The 22,217-nt window shown below is 38.2% G+C and overlaps 1 protein-coding gene across 9 annotated transcripts; it reads right to left on the reverse strand.

The window, feature by feature from the left end:
- Positions 1 to 68: 68 nt before the first annotated feature.
- On the reverse strand, positions 69 to 22,091 carry LOC136347564 (F-actin-monooxygenase MICAL3). 9 transcript variants are annotated; one of them, XM_066297650.1, is made up of 24 exons: positions 21,944 to 22,091; positions 9,764 to 9,873; positions 8,392 to 9,690; positions 6,945 to 7,061; positions 6,758 to 6,814; positions 6,538 to 6,606; positions 6,304 to 6,390; positions 5,741 to 5,803; positions 5,462 to 5,557; positions 5,111 to 5,244; positions 4,955 to 5,049; positions 4,827 to 4,898; positions 4,503 to 4,668; positions 4,327 to 4,452; positions 4,019 to 4,166; positions 3,762 to 3,963; positions 3,592 to 3,704; positions 3,315 to 3,494; positions 2,994 to 3,156; positions 2,789 to 2,937; positions 2,599 to 2,738; positions 2,454 to 2,535; positions 781 to 914; positions 69 to 665 (listed from the first exon to the last, which is right to left on the reverse strand). In XM_066297650.1, exons 2-24 carry the CDS (start codon positions 9,869 to 9,871, stop codon positions 512 to 514), a joined length of 3,954 nt encoding a protein of 1,317 aa, XP_066153747.1. In that variant the 5' UTR covers positions 9,872 to 9,873; positions 21,944 to 22,091; the 3' UTR covers positions 69 to 511. The 9 variants fall into 9 exon arrangements, with proteins under 9 accessions (XP_066153747.1, XP_066153748.1, XP_066153749.1 ...); XM_066297651.1 differs by lacking the exon at positions 5,741 to 5,803; XM_066297652.1 differs by lacking the exon at positions 4,827 to 4,898.
- Between the last annotated feature and the right edge of the window lie 126 nt (positions 22,092 to 22,217).

The raw sequence follows: 22,217 nt of genomic DNA on the forward strand, positions 1-22,217 counted from the left end.
TTGCATTGGGATTAATGGAAAAAACGTGCATGTGGGGTGTGGCTGACCACAGAATCATTCAGCAGCAGTTTAGGCTACAATCCTAAAGCTTTATTTAAAAATTCACGACCGTATAATACAGTATTGGTAAAAATGTTTATATAAATTTGTAAGCTTTAATATAAATAAATTCCATATTTGAAACGTTGGTATAAAGTAAAAGGCAGCATAACATAAATGTATGTATATAAATAAGTACGCAATACTAAACAATAACAATGAGAATTAATTTTTGCGATAAATACAACACTAAAACGAATATTTTATAGGCTTAAAGCCCGTCTTATACGCATATTGTTTACTTCGTAAGTACGTCAGAGACATGAAGGAATGAAACTTGAAAACGTCCTTAATCAAAGCTCAAACCGCTGTCTGCAATAGTAAAAAACCTTAAATTCTATCAAACAAAAGGTAGTCATGACATCTTTTCCATAATTTCTGGGACTTAAATTTATCACAAAATGGCGCCGCATTACGCCACTGTCATATTATTGACAGCGTTTTGCCATTTTTCCTTGTGCTGGTCGAGCCCAAAGGCCGAGTCGTAGTTGCCTTTGGTGATGAAAAGCCGCTTAAAATGGGGAGTGCAATAGAGCAGACCCTGGTTGTATGAGTAGGAATCCATCCTGGGAAAACAAATGACTGACTGCCGTCAAATTGCAACGTGAAAAACTGTACGTAATGGCCTTGTTTAACAAATGAACTTTTCAAGATGGCGATTTAAAAAAGTTTCAATGTTACCTTAATATGCAGGAACATTCCATGCACTTGAAGCAGCTCTTGTGGTAAATATTGCCATGAATGGATATTTTTTCCAGAGGATAGACCTTGTCGTTGCAGCTCTGACATGTTTCGGTTATAGCAGCCGAAATTTCCTTTATTAAAAAAGCCTCAGTTTTTAAGCATTTCGTGAGCCGACCGGCGTCTTTCTGTGTTTGTCTTTTGCGCAATAATAAAAGGTAACTTTGGCGGAAGATAAATAATTTATTAAAATCAATCCTTCAACAGTTGAAAAAATTGGCACAATAATTCGCTAAGAACGTCAATAATAAAAGTAACTCTAAAGGCGACTTATATTTTAAAGGAAGCTACAAATATAACAAACTTCGTTAAAAGTTTATATAAAAGTTCCGATAAAAACGACTAGACTGGTGAACGAATTAAAAGTATATAATATATCAATACAATACAAAGAGAACGTAACAGAAGCATAGACATAGAAAACTTTAACTTCAAGATGAACTTAAGGATATAATAGAGTGCGCTTAACTCACAGCTTAATAAATATCAGAAAACATTTAACATAAACCTTTGAACATTGCGAATTAACAACAACTACTACATTAAATATGAATAAACATAACTGAAAAATTATGTGTGGAAATACGAAACCGCATTCCAATTTCAAATTATGAGTTTCCTACTGTCAAATTTAATTCATAGATGTCACCAGTAATACGCATCACTCAGGCCATCTTTGAATAGCATTTTTCAGCGGCGTTAGAGCAAGTAAAAAGTAGAAAATCTAGTAATATAAATAAGGAAAAATGAATAATGGTAATATGGTATTAGTAACATCAAAAATACAAAATCACCTGCAATTCGCAGGCTTCGTCGTCAGATGACGAGGAACACTAGTCATTTCTGTTTTTTTAACAACAGCGCCACTTTTCGATTCGTAAGATATCCAGTCGAGATAAGATATTCGACTGGTAAATTACCAGTTTTGAGATAATTTAAGAAACAGAAGAAAAAAAGTTACTTTCCAATCCTTGTCATATTCTTAAAGCTGAACATTTCTTACAACGCTTAGAAACAGATCAATATAACGTCTCTAGATTCACCAATTTCATACACCCTTAAATCTTGCTCTAATTTAGTACCTCACCTGCGGCAAAATAGTCCTATAAAACTCACTAAACGTATAAAAGAAATAACTGCATATTATGTTTATATCTATTGCTTCTCCATACTCTATATACATTATTAATAGACCCCTCAAGATGGTGAAAATTTTATGTTAAGGTTGAGATACACACAAAAGAGATTTAATACACAATAAAAAAAACATACCAAAAACGAAATTTAATTTTGTCATTGATACTTATCATAAAAACATCGAGATGTGATTGGTGTTTTATTATTTCGGGGAGGACGAGAAGTGATATTTTTTCCTTAAGGAACTTCTGCGTTTCACTGCAAAAATAATTGATTAAACTATATTATATACACACTGATAATCGGACATAAAAGGGAAGCTGCATGCGTCTAAAGGCACACTTAAAATCCAAACAAAACGGAAAAGACAAACACAAAAAGGCGCCTAAAAACAGAGGTAAAAATAACTAAAAAATTACCAAAAAGGGCTGCACAGGTAAAAAAAAAGAGACATGCATTCGACACAAATAACTTACCACGAAGCGATTGGGCTTCACTCTTGGCGATTTGGGAGACCCATTACTTGAGTCTCTCATTTGTTCAAACTTGGCTCTTATTCTGAAGTAAATGGACCAAATTGTCTTGGAAATCGCAAAATACAACAAAAATAATAAAACTTACACCCTCGTAGACTCAACTTGCGACTGCTCCTCCCCAAACTCTTCCGCTACATTCACAGAACTCTGCTCCTTCTTGATTTCATTCGCCTCCCATTTCTCGAATTTAGCCCTCAACTGTTTCGCCCTGGCGGCTTTTTGCGCCTATAAAACTCTATTTATTTTCCCCTTCACTACTTTTCAACGTTCCTCACTTCAATAAGATCCTCAGGCAGCTTTCCAGTCTGGTCAGTTTCGTCCTCATCTTCTTCCTCATATTCTGAAGATTCCTCCTCCTCGTCGCTCCGAGATTCAGGCCTTGCAGGCTCAGGGGGGGGAGTGAAACATTTCAACGGTTTGGGGCCTGTTTTTTTTTTATACTAACCTTAACAACCAAAATGAATGATGAAATTAGATTACCTAAAATTTCAGGCTCTTTAGAAAGATTCTCCTCCATCTGCCTGAATTTGTTGAGCATTTTGGAAGCGGTATGAGACTCTTGGGCCACTTTGGAGTCATCGATATATTCTTCAGATCGCACTACCTCAGGATCACGGTAAATTTCACGGTCTGGTGTGTCGCTCTGTGAGAAAAGAATAAAAATTTAAGCATAATTTGATTGTAGTAAAATATTTCACTGTCAACTAAAATTTTGGGTTTTTTTAAAAAGTTAATAAACAAACAACAACACTGGGCGTATGTTAAAGATATTGGAGGCTGCACACAAGTAGTGTATTTAACCTTGACTTGAGAGGGGTCTCTAGGTGGGGTTATCCGGAACTGCCGCTTTTCCTTCTTGGGTTCTTTGTAGGTTTCAAAGAATTTAAACCGCTCCTGTATCTCCGCAGTTCGCACCTCAATTTCTTCCACCTGTTCAGTAGACTTAACGGTATCTTCTTTGCTCGTTTTTTCCAGGTATGCCTGTATAAAAACACGTTGGCGAAACTGACATTCAAGAGGCAAACAACCATTTTTAAAGGGAATTATCACGTAAAAATAAATATTTGCATTAACTTACTTCTCTGGCCTTTTTAACTTCTAATTTTGGGGGAGTCACCGGAGAAATTTGGGGTGGTTTTGACGCACTAGCGTCTAATTCTAGGAACATTGACCTGGACTTTTTGCTTATTTCTGAAACAGCACGTCAATAGATTCAACTTTAAAAATTTCTTTTGCCGGTAATCTTACCGCTTTCGTACACTTCCTCCTCCTCGTTCCTGTTGTCCCGATTAAGCCTGTCGTTAGCCACCTCCCCCTTCTCAAATCTCTCCTTGATTGATTTCGTATCACAGACCTCAATTTCCTCCGAGAGATTTTTCCTTAGATTTGCGCTTGAATCGCTCTGCATCACCGCTTGCTGGTAGGCCTCTTTCATCTTCTCCTGTTTACCCTGAGAAATGAAATATTCTTTTAAATTATTTTAGAAATATCCAACAAAGTTTCACCATAAACAGCCGAGTCCTAATATTCTGTATCTCCTGTTTAGTCTCTTCTCTCCTTTCTTCTCGGGCGTGGTCGCCCTGCTCCCATCTTTTTTTCACATCGGACATTCCGGTGAAATGAAAGGGTTTTTCTTTTTGTACTTTTCTCGCTCTGAAAGACCCAAAACGTATATGGATTGATGAAGTTAACGTCAATTTTCCGCAATGAACTAAATATGATTACTTTTTTCACCCATCACTCCATGTCCTTTTACGTACATTCACTTAGACATGTGATCATCATTGAGGATGATCCTCTCCACACTACATACCTCACCAGATCTGGATCCTCGCCCTCAGGCACCCCCTCCTCCTCCTCTTCCGACTCGGACTCCTCAATAGGGACCCCATCTAATGCCTCGTTAGACACCCCAATGTCCATGCCGTGTTTCTGAAACCTAAAACTCAAACCTAACCACAATATCTAAACAATTTTCGAATCACGCACTTCGCCAATTTGGACAAAATACTGGGAGATCGCTCCACTTTGCCTGAGGCCCTCTCAATGTCGGTTGTTTCGGTGTGCTGCGATTGAAAATGCTCGAAGTGCTGGAATCGTTCTTTGACGTTGAGACTTTGCAGTTCTTCCAGGCCCAAATCCGGCTTGTCGCTAGCTGTAAATATTCGCAAAATTTAGCCATATTTCACATGCTTTGATGCTCCGATGGTTAGTAGGCACGATTGGGTTTACACATTGAAAGTTAAATCCAAGGGGAAATAAAGTAATAAATCTTGTGTTAATAAATTCACACCCAAAATACAAATAGTCTACCTCTGACTACGCCAGGAGGTAATTCTTGGGGTTCATTCTCGCGAATTATTAGCTCGGGCTTTCTAGGTTTCGCTGTGAACAATGTCAAAATAGATACTTTTCTTAGAAAACTTAAAAAAAATACTTACGAGAAGGGTCCTCTTCGACTGCTTTAGGCGCGAATAATGCTTTGAAATGGGGCTTACAATACAGATGACCATCATTGCTCTCGTAAGTGTCTACTCTGAAATACACCAATTTTTGGTAACAAAAGTTAAATAGGACTAGAAATCATGCAGACTTACGTTAATTGTTTGCTGCACTCAGTACAACGGAAGCACTTCTGATGCCACACCGCCTTCTCGGCTTTAATTTGCTCCATTTGGAACACTTGCTTGCCGCAAGCCCTGCAGTTTGATGGGAGTTCGATTTGAGCGCCCTAAAACAGATAAATATAACTCCCAAATGAATGTTGAACATCAGGAGCCCGACACGACACTCGGGGGAGTAGAATGTTCCCTCGGAAATGACGTCTCAAAACAGCGTTCCTATATTAAAGTTTGGCAAAATCACATCATTTCCACGGCATTTCCCGGAGCGTAACATGATCGGAATGGGGCAGACGTTATGTGTGAGTTTTATGAATGCTTTCTTACATTGCTGAACTTCTCCTGAGCCTTAGTGGAGTCTGAGGACCTGACATGTAGCACGTTCTTCTTCTGGAGCGCATCAAACTTGGAGAAGCTCGATTTCTACAAAAAAATCGAGGTAAATTACTTAAGGTGTCCTATTAAAGTCTTGAACAAACACCAAAAAATCCTTCACCCCTTTAAACTGTTCAATAATATTAGTGTTTGTAATAATTTGAAGGTCGACAAAGCTGCTAAATCTTAACAAAACACACGAAGTTTACAAACCTATATCTGTACACTTACCGAATTCGGGTTTTTGAAGCGGCAACTACTATTGTTAGTCCCGAGGCTGCTAAACCTTTCTTTCTACATTTTGGCATACATACAACAAAACGAAAACATGCAAATACTTTAGGTGTTAGTGGTTATAAAGGGGACTAACAATAAATTTATTTGAGGCTAAAAAAGCGATATGAAGCCCTGCAGATCATGGAAAAGCAGTAGTGAACACCCCTGTTCGGTAAAGAATTTCTCAATATTAACGTTTAATGTAACATGGCTCTACCGAGGTTGTCCATTGATGGCTTTCCGTTCCTAACGTGTAAACCGTGGTATGAACAATTCGCTACACTGCAAATTTCACTTAAACAACAAATTTTTCGATAAGTTATTTTGAAAACAAATCAAGAATTTTTAAGCGATTGCGGTTTATGATGAGGGAGTTTTCGTACATTTTCGAGTTAGCACGAATGAATTTCAACTGCAAATTAATAAGTTAGAGGAGAATTGCGAATTTTTTCTTTTTTTAAGAATATTCAACACTGCTTCCAACCCTGCTCCTAGTGTTATTAGTAGAATATACTTACCAAGGTCCTTACTGACACTCCTGAAAATACGTTATCGATGTGGTTATTGTTAGAATTATTGACCACGTCCGTCAGCGATTTAGTGCGCTACAAAAATTCGAATTAAGCGGTTTTAACGATGCGGCACATATTTCAGGCATGAGCGATTAACGTTAAGTAAGCAAAGGAAAAATGCCTCCGGCATCGAAGATCAATTCCGGTGGCATTTTACACGGTTGCAGTGCATAATCTTACCGTTCGATCAATGTTCTTTCGGTTATTCCTATCCTTTTCTAATTTTGTTAAATCGCCAAACGATCTACACTAATAAAACAGAGAAAAAGCTGTTATTAGCAAAACGAGTCCTGGTCATGCATTTATCTAAATTTTGAAATTGCTCTTGTAGGTGTACTCTTGCGAACAGCAATTCAAGCTTCTATTGAAATTGAAGGGTTTTAAATAAACAAATTCTTACCAAATTTTTGACGCTAACATTGTAAATATACTCCCCATCTACGGTTCCGTTTGGGGTCTAAAATTACATTAGTGCAATCAACGGTAAAATCCAAGGGAAGTTATTGGGTAAAAACGGGCAAAATGCAAACAAAACTGTTAAAAACGAAACAACAACAAAAAAAAAAGCTAAAATAAACAAAACTTACAACCGATATGTTCTCTTTTTCTTCTTTTCGGGTCTTTTTCACTTTTTTCTTTTTTATCGACATGGACACCTCGCCGGGTGCGGACGACTCTACTATAGTCTCAGTATATTCGGTGCTCTAAGAAAAAAACCGATAAAAAATAAAATCAAATCAAAAAAGGGTATATTGAGTTTAACCGTAACCACAGGGCAATGACCTAGAAGAATTGGATGTTGCATTGTTTTTACAATTTTCTCAGCAAATGAACACATGACTCATCTTTACGACAAAATTACGTCATAGGGATGCTAATATTTGATAGCCTTTGGGGCAAAACAGTTGCTCATTTTTAGTGGAATACTCTCAATGACGTAGAAGCAGTAGACATAGCAAACAAATGCCGGCATTTCGCCCAAATTCGTCCAATTTCTTGCATAGCACGCCACTGAGTAGTAAGGTTCTTGTGACATATATATACAGGGTGAGTCGGGAGGATCGTGCCAAACTTCAAAAGCGTGTTGTACATGAAAAATAAATGTAAAAAAGCTCAAATGTTGTTATCCGATTCTCGTTTGTTTACAAGTTATAGCGTAAATAAAATTAAAACATAAAATTTAAAAAAATTATAAATTTCTTAAGAAATTCCATAAATGAACGTTTGGATATCATAGTAAATTTTCAAAAATATTGCCATTAACTTCTAAACATTTTCGGCTACGTCTATGAAGAGCATTCGTTGCGCTCCTGATTGTTTCATGTTTTTCTTTAATAGCAGCTGCAGCATTTCTAATGCGTCGAATTAGTGCATCTTGAGTGCCCACTTTTACTCTGTACACTTCAGTTTTAAACCAACCCCACAAGCAATAGTCTAGTGGTGTGAGGTCTGGAGACTTTGGAGGCCAACTAATAGGGTCACCACGACCAATCCAACGTCCAGGAAAGGTACGTTTATGGTAAATAGAATCCTAGTTAAAACATTTTATTTACGCTATAACTTGTAAACAAACGAAAATCGGATAACAACACTTGAGTTTTTTTACATTTATTTTTCATGTACAACACGCTCCTGAAGTTTGGCACGATCCTCCCGACTCACCCTGTATATAGGGTATTAGTGTGATTATATCGTAAACTTCAGGGGCAGACTTCTCTCAATAAGTGAAAAAAACTATAAAAATCGATCCTACATGCTACCGTCCATCTGGATCATTGGCCCAAGGTCTATTATATTTGTCAAAATGGTTCCTGGGGATGCCGTCAGTGTCAGAGCATATATAGATGTGAAACAATGACAGTGACGCTAGCGCTGCTCCCAGCGGCTATTTAGTCAAATTTGTAAAGAAATCTGACAACTCGACTTATTTATGCAAAATAAATAACAATATAAAAGGAGCGCTAAAAACGATTTCATGCATTAACACCACGTCCAAACCCTCCTACTTACTGTCAGCCATGTCAATCAACTTACGTCATCATCTACATTTCCCATTTTCCCTTCCTGCCCCTCTGCCCCTCCCTCGAATTTGGTCTTAATTTGATTAATGAGGGTGGCACTCTTGCTCTCTGAGGTCTTCCTCACTAAACCCACCACCTCAGTTTTGCTACTCTGAAACTGATTTTTCAGCTGTTTAACTATCTCTGGCGGAACAGTTTCCGTGTCCTTTTCCCTGTTACTAATCACCTCACTCTTGGACCTCTTGGTCAAAACTTCAGTATACTTCTCGCAGTAATTCGAACTAGTTTCAGACTTGTGGTGGTGGATGAGTTCTTTGTAAGTTTCACTTGTGAATTTTGAGTTCGCTTCGTTTGTTATTGTGCGGTTGCTGACTTCTTCAGTCTTAGCCTCGTTATTCGCTTTAAAGCTGTCAGAGACCTCCTTCTCGTTCCTGATAAACTCTTCTAAACTCCCGTCATCGGTGTCGTCCAAGCTTTTAGTAGGTTCATTTTTGTTTGAGCCTTCGTTGATATTTTCGTAAATAGACTCTTTAGTAGAAATCTCTAAATGCTCATAAACACCCTCATCGGGCTCTGCTACGTTGTCAGTCTCTACCATGAGGTTTTCGTACATGTTCTCGGGAGTAGTGTTTTTGTAGAATTCCGTGTTTTCGTAGAAGTTTTCTTCGGAATTATGGCACTCTGCCATAGGATTATCTTGGGGTTTTTCCTCTTTAGGCGGAGTGATATTGGATTCATCGGAAACTGTGTTGTTCCTCTGAAAGCCTTTGAGGAAGTCTATGTTCTCTTCACTGGGAGTCAGCATTGGCGAGGTGACGGTTTGAGTGAACAATAAAGTGGATGTTTCATCGCAACTCAAAAACATTCGGTCTTTAGCCGAGCATTTCTCGGGAGATTTTTCCTCTGAGTAGTCCGTAAGACATGTGGTGGGCAGGTTCAACTTTGGAGTCTCCTTTTTCATCTCGTCAGGCCTCATCTCGACGCTCTCGTAGAGATTAGAGGCGGTTTCTTTCCCCACGTCCATTTGCTCGTACTCCTGGGGTGCGCTTAAATCTACTGTCTTATTCTCTACCATTGGAACGTAGTTTTGGTCCAAATTGTCAGTCTTCTCGGGAATGCATTCGTAAATTTGCTCCTCATTGAGCCCGTTGTGTCTGAGCAACGCTTTAGGCTCGTCATAGTAGTTTTCCTGCACCTCATTCTGCAAAAAGTTCTGTGTGGCTGTGATCTGCTTTTGAGGAGAAGAGATTCTCGGTAGGTTTTCGTAGGTGTCGTCGATCCCAGGAGGTTCTTCTTCCTTTTGAAGGTCGTCCTGCAATTTAGGTTAGTCAGCACACGCCACGCAAGCTGAAGTTAGCAGGCGAAAAATGAAAACAAATACACACTTGGCTCATGCAATTTTTTAGTCTGATGTTAAACTCTTCCAGCAAAGCCTCTTCCAGATCTTTTTCCTCGTCACTTACTATTCGCGATTTCTTCACTGTGTCGGCCATATCTGAAACAAAAATGGACCTTGTATTGTAAGGGAAAGTCACCGTTGAGAAATCATAATTATTGTTACTATTGCGGTACCTAATATTGAACGCGTAGTTTATGTATAATTTATTAAATTCATAATTCGAGAACGCCGTACCTTTACGGTGGTGGTCAAGTTTCGCAATAGTTGCGCGTTTTAACGGATTAAATGAATAATCAAGGCGAAACTTTACGGTATTGTTAATTAGTGTACAATTTGCAAATAAAGGAGCTTAGGGTTTAATGACCATTTTAAAAATATATATACTTCCATAGGGATCAAAGTGCTCAAAGCCAATAAATAATCAGGAGCAATTACGGCCTATTATTTTCAATATTCAAATTATTTATATTACGATAACCAGTTATAATGGTTTTTGTTTTCTTTCTCCTCTTCACACGCGGTCTCACCTTGAACCCGCTTCTCGGTTATGGTGTCGTTTTTCAGTGTCATTTTATACGAGGGAACGCGTAAACGCTCTTACATGTTAATAAATCGCTAATGAGCACTAAACACGGAGAAGCTTTCGATTATTCTTCGGTAATGAGTCAGCAGCGGAAAAGTCCCTCGCTGCTGGCACCATCCAGTGGACGTTGTCCAAAGTTATTTAATAAATTACATCCTTTTAAACGTACCTCTGGTGGAATAATGGCAGCAAATTGGTACCAAAGTACCACCATAAGATTGCGTACTGCATTTCATTAAAACCGCAATAAATTGCTCACACACTTAAATGCTTAGCATGCAAGACAGTCACGCGTAATCGTAAAGTTGTTGATATTGTTGTAAAACAATGGGAGTAGTCGCTATTACTGTTAATCACACGATCTCGGATTTATTGCTGTTTGACTTCCAATTGAGTATTTGGATCATACACGAGGCATATAAGACTGATACTTCCTGCGAAGCGCACGTCGGGATAAGAGAGAGATTGCGGACTTTTAAAGTCGAGGAACGCATCGCAAAAGGCTTCGAAACACATGAAGCTATTATCAAGATTGTAACATCTTCGGCTGCTCTATGAGGCCATTCATAAGCGTACGTCATAAGTCGTCGAACGGATGCGTCTGGAACATGTGTGCGTTCCATGGCGAAGAAAACGTTACAGAAAAATACGTCCGTACAGTCGACGGACTAATTAAGCCGTCGTGTTACGTGACCTCTGTTTCGGTTGCCCATTGTGGGGAGGGCGGCAGTCTGGACCGACGAACCGAAGGGACTGCGGTCAGCACTCCACCAAAACGGGCTTTATTTTTTTAACGGAAGGCTGCCATGCTTTAGTGTCTTCATCGTGTCATCTTGTAGCCGGAGATGCGTTACGTGGCGGCGCAATCGCCTCATACATACAGTGGCTCAAAGTGAAAATGACGCACCCGAATTGAAATCAATGCTTATTACTACGCTGACTTTCAAAAAAACCGCAACACCAAGAAGAACGCATTGTATATAGTTGAAATTTTGGTATGATTTTAGACTTGTAAAGAGAGCTTGGAGAGATTGGTCTAACGAAGGGTCAGTAAATCGTCATCGTGGTAGTGGCCGTCCAAGAATGACGCGAAGACCGGCGACTTCGTCGTTCAGCGACCGGCGCCCCGTTTGAAACAATTCCGTCTCTTGGTGCTAACTGGGTGGCCACCCTAAATCGAAGGGTCACCCTTAGTACGATGTATCGCAGAATTCGAAGTTTTGGACTAAATTCATATCGTCCTATGCGTCGGCTTCCATTATCACGAAACCACGGGGTGGCCCGACTGCAGTGGTGTCGTCTGAGACTGCAATGGGTGGATGAGTGGAGAAGAATCGCGTTCAGTGATGAGAGCCGATTTTGTTTATGGCGATCTGATGGACGGTTACGTGCTAGAAGGCGCAGAGGAGAGCGATTAAATTTGGACTTTTTAGAAAGGCGTCATTCTGGTTCGACACCAGGTGTCATGGTTTGGGTGCCATCCAGTATGGTAGTCGGTCTCCTCTTGTTTTCATTTATGATAGATTAAATGCTCAGAGGTACATTAATAGTGTCTCAGAACCGGTTCTTGTTCCATACATGCACGACGATCCCGGAAGCACATTTCAACAGGGTAATGCGCGACCACATGTAGCCAACGATACTTTGAGGTATTTGGAAGCTGAAAGTTTGGATGCTTTGCCTTGGCCAGCTCGGTCTCCGGATTTATCCCCAATAGAGCATGTATGGGATATAATGGGTCGGAGACTTCAACATTTAGCTCGCCCTTCAGAGACCATAGATGAACTCCGTGAGCAAGTGCAAATTGCCTGGGATACAATACCAAAGGAAAATATTGACAATTTAATTTTAAGCATGCCACGTCGCTTACAGGAATGTATTAATTTAAGAGGAGATACCACCCACCCATCATTAAATTATTATTAAATTTTTTCACTTATTCACAATAATTTTCTTTTGATATTTTGATCGTTTTTATCTATTACCCGACCCAACGTAATGCCAGAATTTCAAACGTGTACGATGTGTTCTTCTTGGTGTTGCGGTTTCTTTGAAAGTCAGTGTAGATTTCCCTTTGCTTAACGATGAACTAGAGTACGATTTTTTTTTAATATTATGCTACACCTGTTCTATAATATCCATAATTAAAAACAGCAAAAAAATCTTACAAAGCTAGGAAAAAAATTATGTTTTATTTACTGTTGAGTTATGGACTTAACGCCGTCATAAACTTATTCAATGGTCGAACCAGGATAAAGCTTTAGATTTATTAGATTTAGGTTTAAAGTGGAGCAGGGACACTAGAGTGAAATTTAACGTACTCTTGAAGGCTTCAAGATGCCCTTTTGTGGAGCCATATGGGTTACCGATAGGGATGATGAAAATGGTATAGTAGTGTGTCACTGGCTCGCTTCCTGAGTGGTCTTTAGCAGAACAATATACTATTTTAAAAGTCCTACATACTATTATTTCATATAGCCCATTTCCCAACATTTACTTCCCAAACGAATCTCAAAATTTAAATTATAAACTTCTTTTTTAATAATTTTTGTAATAAATTACTATTTAGTTCGTAGCCCCTTAGCCAAGACGATTTGGGATCGATTGATTCTATCAACTTTTTAGTGAAATGAAGGGAAATTTTCTTCCATTCTTCCAGAAAAGCTCGTGTTAATTTATCTTTATTAGAAACATCATGTTTCCCAATTTCCCTTTTCATTCAACCCAAAAATGTTCCATGTCATTAATATCGGGTTATTGCAGTGGGTTTTTATTACATGAACACGGACGTACAAAAGCCACGCTTCCTCAATTTGGGCGCTATGCTTCGGATCGTTGTCCTGGCAGGACACGTAATCATTAGAAATGTTCAATCTTTCTCCGCTGAGTTGTAAATTTTGTCGTAATATGTCCAAATATAAGTGCCTGTCCATAATGCCATCGATGAAATGCAGCTTTCCTGTCTCAGCAGTGGACATACAGCCTCAAACCGTCATGCTTCCCCCTTCGTATTTAACAGCTCTTCAATTTGCTTTCTTCAGCTCTTCATCGGGTTCCCTCCAGACTAAAATCACGTTCATCCAGTCGAAAGAGGTTGAATTTATTTTAATTTGTAAATAAATCTCTTTCCACAACTGGTCTCCTTTATCCAAATGCTCTTTGGGAAATTATACTCTGATCTTTTAGTTCTTCAGATTAATGAACGGCTTTTTTCTGGCTATTCGACCATGGAATTGATGCTTTTGCAAAACTATTCTTATGGTTTCTGGATTCACTGACTTGTGTAAATAGTTTTTAACTTCTATAGCCAGTTTGAGGGCACTTATTCGAGGATTTATTTTTACATATCGCACAACCCACCGTTCATTAGCATCAATAAAAATTTTTCCTAGGCTTTTTCTTATCTTGTTTCTTAATCTTCCCTCACTTTTAAACCTTTCCATGATGTGTTGCATCATTGCAGGACTCATTTAGAGAATATCGGCAATTGCCCTAATAGACCTGCCCTTTTTATGATGACTAAGTACTAACTCACATTTTCTCACAGTGGTATGTCTTCCTATGTCGATTTTGAACTATATTCTAACAAATATCGATACACATCAACAAGAATTGTTAATTATTTGCATTTTTGCATAATTTTTTGCATTCAAAAATATTCTATTATCATAAAATTGATCTGTATCATTTTAATTTTCAAATCCGTTTTGAACATAGAATTGAATTGTTTTCCTGCCTTTGTAAGGATTATTTTTTTGGTTTTAATTGTAAATGTTATAGAACAGATGTAGAATAATATTTTTAAAATGTTGTACCCTGGTTTATTGTTAAGTAAACGATAATTTATTAATAAATAGTGATTTCAATACAGGTGTATCATTTTCACTTCGAGCCGCTGTATATAGAAAGGGTCTGCTGTTCCAACTTTTTAACTAACAATGGGCCGCGTTGCATTTGCGAAAATTGATATATAAAAAAAGTTAGAAATCCAACAATGTCAAATAGGAGTAGGCACATGCGCACTAAAATCTGACTTTTTCTAGACTTACAGCTTAGTCGTTATGTCAAATTTGGTTGCCGTCGCCGCCGATTGGCGATATAATGTTGTCTTTCCCCGCCCATCTTTCCATGGCACGTCCCGTGAACTTTGGGTAGGGAGACGGCGGACGCGGTGGGGTTACTCCGTGAAAGTCGTTCGGCTGGATGGTGGGAGAAGGAGGTTCCTCACGTCTTCGGGTAAGTGGCAGAAGAGACGACGACTCTCGCTCAGTAGTCGCTTCCGTTCGACTTGCGATTTCGAATCAAAACACGTTATGATCTTAAAATCCTTCGATTTTCCTTTCTCTGATGTTCTATCATTCAATCTCACGAATGAAACGAAGAACGAGAACGTGAATTTGATGTACCAAATGCTTATAAATCGCTTCGTGTTATTAGTTAAGTAGTTTTTTTACGATTAGTAATTCTCGACGCATTTTGATTTGAAGTCACAAGTCGAAAGAAGACTGCTCGTGGCTCAGAGCAAACTGCCACCCTGAGATCGTTGCTGAACTATAAGCCGACGAAGTTGCCACGCGCAACTGCTTCAGCTGATTTTCAATCATTCAACGCATTTTTGCAACATGCAAAGTAACTCTTCTGTATGTCCCAATTTCGGCATTATTAGATCAGCGATTACTCACTACCATCTTTAAATGCCAAAACCCATTAACAGATGGTACATTAAGCACTAAATTTTCGTTTTATTCAAATTGTCCATATCCACTGACTTATATAGACTGACGCATTCTTTCAGGAATCAATTGAGCAATGTACGCATTACTAAGCCTTCAATGGTAGACGCTAAAAAAGCACATGCAATTGAGACTTTTTTCCGTTCCAAGACGCAACTGGCCTAAATCGTTAAATTACGAATGAACCGGAACGGCTCGAGAAAAACTTACGATTATCGAATTGGTGGATCGCTCAGTCATTCGTTACAAATAATAGAATTAGAGCTGTAGTGTTGCGCAGCAGTCTTTATTTATTTACTTTCGTGCCTCGTTGGTACCGTATCGGTACTGCAACAAGAAAAAAAAGACCAACGCGGACCAAGAATCGTCGCCATGATGCGAAAGTTGCGGGGTACGCTGAACTTTGGAGACACCTTATTCTAAATCGGATTCTGGCTTATAAATAGCCCGGCTGGAATGCCGGTTGTTGATGGGGAGGCCAATTTGCATTGTGTAACAATTTTAATGTCAATAAGCCCTTGAAAAAAGAATAGGAGCGAAAGTAAAAATAAGACAGTTACGGAAAACGCACGCAGGACGAAAGCAACGTGTATCGGTTACTCCATGGGTACTTCTTCGGGGACACGGCAGCTCCAAGTCTGGTGTAATATAAACCGCCTTAATCACAAACTTTAACGTCAATTTTCAAAGTAAACTCTTTATGGCGAATTTCTAGTTGCTATGTCTGCCTCCCTATAAAAATACTCCTTAAAATTCAGGTTTTGTTTAGTCTACATACTTTGGTTACTGGGAAGCGTCATGAACCACACCAAGAACTTTAAATATGGACGATTACTGTTAAATCGCACAACAACCGAACAACATAATAAATTCGTAGAAGTTCAAAAAGCGATAAGAGGTGGCAACATTCTTCGTTTTTATCGCTCGGCCATTATCAGGTTGACTCACAGAAACAATACGGTTTTCGTAATAAAAGTTCTCTAAAGAATTTCGGTATATTGCTGTTCCGAGGGTTCAACCCTTGCACCATCGTAAACGAATAGAATTAAGACCTGCATAAATAATAATTATCCACGGGGGTTCTTGCAGCTGGTGCAGCCCGAGAACCGCAACAAAAAGTACAAAAATACGATATAAACTGGGAAAAGAAAAGAGGAAACCTGTTTGCATCTCTTATTGCTTTTTAGCTTTTTTAGCATAAAAAGCACGCTTCGCCATTAAGCCTTTAGCAACCATGTTGCCACAGTGAGTTGAAAAAATTACAACAAAGTACTAAAAAAAATAATTAAAAACGTGTTAAATCGGTTTTGGGGGGGGGGGGGGGGGGGGGATTAATCTCAGTGTAAACCCGCAAAGAGCCTCGTTGTATGATGCCAAACACATAATGGCTTGATTAAACGGTATAAAATGTATGAAAGCTCGTTATTCTACAAAATTATCTACAAGCTGATTTGGGAACGGAAGCGTCGATAAACATCTCAAACGGCCACGTTCCCAGTGAACTGAATCGAGAAAAGACCAAGGAACCAAATTTAAAGTCGTTAAGAGCTCCTATTTTCAATGATCACCATCCCTCTATGAAGTGTTAGATAACTGCAGATAAATTTACAAAATTCCTGTAAGAGTAAATGATTTTACAAAGCGAAATTTCACGTCTAAAAACTGAACTGCAGATAAAAGATAATTACTCAAACAATAGGATTTCACTTAAGACACATTGTATAAATTGAACTAACGGATTTTCCGTAAAACCTTTCTCGCTTTGTATGTTTATAATGCATTATTTAAACATAACTGCACGTAAGAGCGCACTCTCTTCAAATAGAAAAAACTCGGTCTTTGTCCTTGCTACTGCGAAGATTAAAATGGGAGAATCGTAGTGACAAATTTGCTTTTCAAATTTGAATTGGAATTGGGGTCAAAAAATTTACCATTTTGCGGCTTCGTACCTGGGTAAGCACATGCGCTGAATTGCAAGTAAGAAGTAAAATGTAATTCATACAAAACAAACAATTCGCTTAGAAATAATGCTGATGCATTTCTACAAAATTGATCCGTTCCAAATCATCCGACAACGTTGTAGCTCTTTCTGTCAAAATCTGTATTTTGAAGAACAGCTAGACGCAAGGTTGCCGCATCGTAGCGACAGCCCGGCAATGTTACAACTGTTTTCGTCAACGCAGTCGCATAGACCTTGGACTTCGCCTAATCGTGCCGGCTTCGATTTTGGAAAAACTTGACTATTTTAAGTTAAAAATATTTTTTGAAAAATAAGTATTCTTAGAATAAAGCTTCGGGTTACCATTTGTTTTATATTATTATAGAAAAAAATTCGCAGGTCCTTTGATATTCAAACGTCGGTGCTGGTAGGCCATTTGCTGGAATTCTGGCAAAAGAGCTCACATTTTAATAGCTTGTACAACTTCAAAGACATGGAACATTTCCGGCTTCTTCCCGAAATAATGCCGAGAAGAATTTAGAGAATGTGAAAATAAACGCCAAAAAAAACCGGACGGCCCCAATTTATATGTCTCACGTCAGAACGTTCTGGACACACAATTAAGCATCTGAATATGCGAACGACGCCATATTTGAATCTAGCTGAATATCGTGTTTCAATATGGCTGGCTTATTTTGGCGTGTGGCACATCAGATGACGGCTTTTTCGAGTCGCCGTCGTTCTTTAATGGACGAAAACTTGTTTCAAATTATCGACTTATGAAACTTCGCAAGCGGAATTTCATCCTACATTGGTGAAGCTCAGTTGTGAAGCCGAAAATGTGCACCATATGTAAAAATAAACTCATACGGGTAGCACAAATCGACAAACAGGATCTAAAAATAGAAGAAGACAGTGTTACAGTTACCTACTAGTGAAAGATCTCTGAGATTTTCTATCGGGTGGGTGAAAGTAATTGGAAGAAGAAGACGCCCGAAGCAGTGCCATGATTCGCATATTAATTTTCAGCGGTACCTACATCCTTTTCCTTTTATCTTGTTTTCATTTGAAATCTTGACAAATCGATGTCAACACGTTCATTAAGACAAAATGGTGCTATCAAAACAATATGGGCGCACAAAATGGCGTTCGATAATAAAAAAAAAACATTGGCATTGTTGATGAAACAGAAAAACCGAAGTCAATTGGATATAATCAATTTTAATCGCCTGGCGATAAATCCTCTGGCTTTAGGAAGTTGCATGTATCCTACTGCGTGTTGTTTGCTTATTTTAAGAACAGATGAACAGAACGGGCAATGTTCCGAGAAGAATAAATTAGGTTTTACTTAAGTAAGTTTGTTTGTATGTGTTGTGGCACAAGTAACTTCGCCAGTCAATTCCACCGATTACGTCACCGCTTTAATCTAGGTTTATGGATGCTTTACACTTAAAATAATAGAAATTAAGCGCCGATTGAACCGATCTGTTTTGATGGTTTTGGTCTGGCGAACGTGGGGCGTTCAATTCGTCTAAGAATTGTGAATGTAATAGGCAGAAAAAGAGACAATTAGCTTTCTGGATTCAAGCTCTACGATTAAGGCAATAAACAAAGAAGAATGCCACAAGTAGCAATATGCAAAAAAAATCCAAACAACCGCGTTTCCTTCTTGAACGATGATCGCCATGACGCACACATTTCCGCTCACGTTAATTATTGTATTAGTGCGGCAAAGTAAATATAGAAAAAGTCGTTCTATTTGCCTCTACATCCTGCATTCTCCGAGTTTGCCGGTCAAATGCTTATCAGAGAATATAAACCTCACTCTAGTTAAACATTGGGAAGATTTTTTCATCAAACTGGCATCACCGTCCAAATACCTGACAGCAGCGGCACTTCTCAACATGACGTCACACCCATGCAAATTATGTACACCGGGGAAACATGGCAGCTAACAAACGACGGTTGCAGGGTTGTGATATTGCCAGGAAATTTAAGGAATTCTTGCTGTTGTGTTCTTGCTGCTAACAATCGCAGTCACGACATGAACTCCTACCCAATGTTTTTTCAGTGCCCGAGTGTGTGAAAGAGCGTTGTTTGGGTTCGCGAAACCGGAACCACACACGAGGGCCCAAGTAAACTCGACCGATCGCTGTATCTGCTCGCTATGTAGCAACGATTTTCGCTCAATGAAAAATGCCATACCAAATAGCGAAAGCGATTAGTGAAACAAAGAAGGTGTACGTAAGCGTGTTCGAGCAAAAACGATTAAAGCGGCCATAAAGAAAAGTGAAGAGGACTGCGAGACGTTAAGAGTTGACCGGGTTCAAGGTTCGGTTGGGTCATTATTTCAACGGAACCATTCTGAATGGTTGGTTAAGCCCGAGGTTGCACAGAGGGCCTCGAAGATGGTGATTTTTCGTTATGGAATGCATTTGCTAGTCTAGACTTCAATGACGCCTTAGAGATTTTTTTATCCACAGAAACAACTGAAGAGAAAGAAGTCGACAAAAGCCTATCAGAGTTTTTAAATCCAAAATATGAGTTTTTTTATTTTGCTTTCTGAAATTCGTGAATCCTACTATAAATGAAAAAACTCTGGCACAACAATTCCTGGGTTGATTCATCAATGCATTGCACCATTGTACATATGTATATTAAGTAAATATGTGGCAAATCAGAAATATCCATGAGCAATACATAAGTACGCGTAAGAGTGATACAAAAGTACGAGATTTTAATTAGAGAATAGGAACTATTTATAACTCGCTTATTTTCGCAACTTAGAATATGCACAAGGTGCAACAGATTTTCATAAAATATTAAACACATACACATCTTGTAGATTTCGCGTTGAAAAATATTATTTTCTATAATTGTTCATATACAGGGTGTCTCATAACTCCCTGTTATACTCAGCTTACATTTTTTCAAATGGGACAACCTATACAGGGTGCTGGTTTTATGACCTCATTGGGATGTCGGCTATTTTACAGAGTACTTAGTTAAATTAGAGCAATGCCACGCAATTTAACGCCTAATAAGAATACGTTTTCAAATAAACAGTGTAGTCCATACTCCTCTCAACATCCGTGAGAAAGTGAAACTTTGTTTTTTGTTTATGAATCATCTTTAAAAAAATTATCAGAGCTGGAAAGAATAAAAACTGGCAAATCTGTTTCAAAATCATGTCGAATTGAGTTGAAAAAAGAAACATCTATGAAAGAAAAATAAGTGAAATTGAAAAAAGGTCACTTGGATATAATATGGTTTTATGAAATACTCTGTATATGCACATTTCTAAAAAAAAATTAATTGCAACATGAGCTCTAAGTGTTGGATCTAGTAATGTTTTGAAAATCTACTAATAATTGTGACGAGGGAGCATAGCATCTGAGTTTGAATTCTAAAGAATTGGGTAAGATTAAAGAATAACTTGATCTTCCCAACAAATTACAAAATTACGGCATAAAATAACGATATTTACTCAAAAATCAAATGATGAAACTGATAAATTCTAGCGTTGGCTTGTAGGTTTCATATTTTGGGACACGCCTTTTCTGTAAAAAATTATTAACTGCTATTCATTGACACAAATCTAAAGAAAACAATAATATAAGAGAACAAATACACTGATCACAATCTTCCTTGGGATACTGGTTTAATACTAATGAGGATTCTAGATTGCAACATTCAATTTAAACAAACATGATGCATCAAAACTAAATGAGGAATCAATGTGAAAAATAGAAATAACCATGAAACATCAAACATTCACACATAGTTGTTTATTTTGGGACAGGCTATTTTGGACTCAGTCCAAAAACTTTAATTTCTCTTCATCATTGTTGCAGGTAGGATTATGTATGGTTGCCTTGGCCTTTCAGTACCTACATATAACTGTGCAAATAATACTTTGGGATCTTGGTAAAGAATGGGGGTGTTTTGATGGTTTGTAGCTTGGTTAACTGAAGACTCTAATTACACAATTATTTTTATCTATTTATTTCATATACATATTTACTTTAAATCATATTTCAAAACCAAACATAACATTTTATTAAACTTCTTCAATTATCAACTTTATATTGGGGCTATGCTCAATTTCATTCTCTATCTGTAATAATCAATTGCTATCGGTGGAATGACCATATAGCAGAATTGATTACAAATTGCTATTTTGCAAATTTATTAATTACTTCATATGCTCTCCCTTACTTCTGAGTAAGCACTAAAAATTCCAGAGTTGGAAGTTATAATTCGATAGGTCTTTATTACATATGGATGCAAAATCAAGATATAGAACTACTCAGCTCCAGAGTGTTTACTTTACATGAAACCCCCTTAGAGGTCCTAGTATATAATGTAAGTTCAGGTGAACTATAAAGGTGTTACTCATCAGCAGTATTCCCTGTATCTTCTTTGAATTCTTTCTAACGTAAGAGAACAATTTAAATGAACAGTTGCAAATAATGAAAATCCAAAAACGATTGTTGTTAGTTGTTACCCATCTCCATATCCGTAGCTATAGTCTTGCTCTTAGCCTTAAATTTGGGCCATTCTATCCTTTAATACCTTATAACTTCCCGTTTATTATAACACGGGCAAACATAGCTGCGACACTACACACTTTTTAGGATCTCCTACATGTAAACTTATAGTTAAAAAAAAGTCAAAAACCCATTTTCTTAGACTTGTTTTGTTATTACATTAACATGAAGTTAACGGCCTTAAATAAACACAAAATCCTCTGCGATAATTTCCATGTTATTACGCACCTGCTGGGTGCACTTGCCTGCATAGGGGGTCAGCCTAATTACCTTCAAGGCAAAGCACTTTTCCTGACTGAACTAAGCCCCATGGCGGCTTTCGCCTCAAATCTGAACGCATATAATTAACGTTCTAACTCACCGTTAAGTAGGGTTTGTATGGATTGTCTGTTGTAAAGGGCACAGCACTATCAGAGGCACGAAAACACACACCTACACGTTCAAAACCAGACTCAGACTGATTGAAATTGAAAATTGTTGAAGAAATTTGATAGCCGAACGGAGCTAAGAATAAACCGACGTCTGCGCAGATTGAAAGCATCGTGGCGGTTCGGATGGAATTTGAGGGTAAAAAATGTGGGTGTGGGATTTTAATGATAAAAATTACAAGAAAAAGAGGAAATAATTATTTAAGT

This window comes from Euwallacea fornicatus, chromosome 29, assembly GCF_040115645.1.
Source record: "Euwallacea fornicatus isolate EFF26 chromosome 29, ASM4011564v1, whole genome shotgun sequence".
NCBI classification, from domain to species: domain Eukaryota; kingdom Metazoa; phylum Arthropoda; class Insecta; order Coleoptera; family Curculionidae; genus Euwallacea; species Euwallacea fornicatus.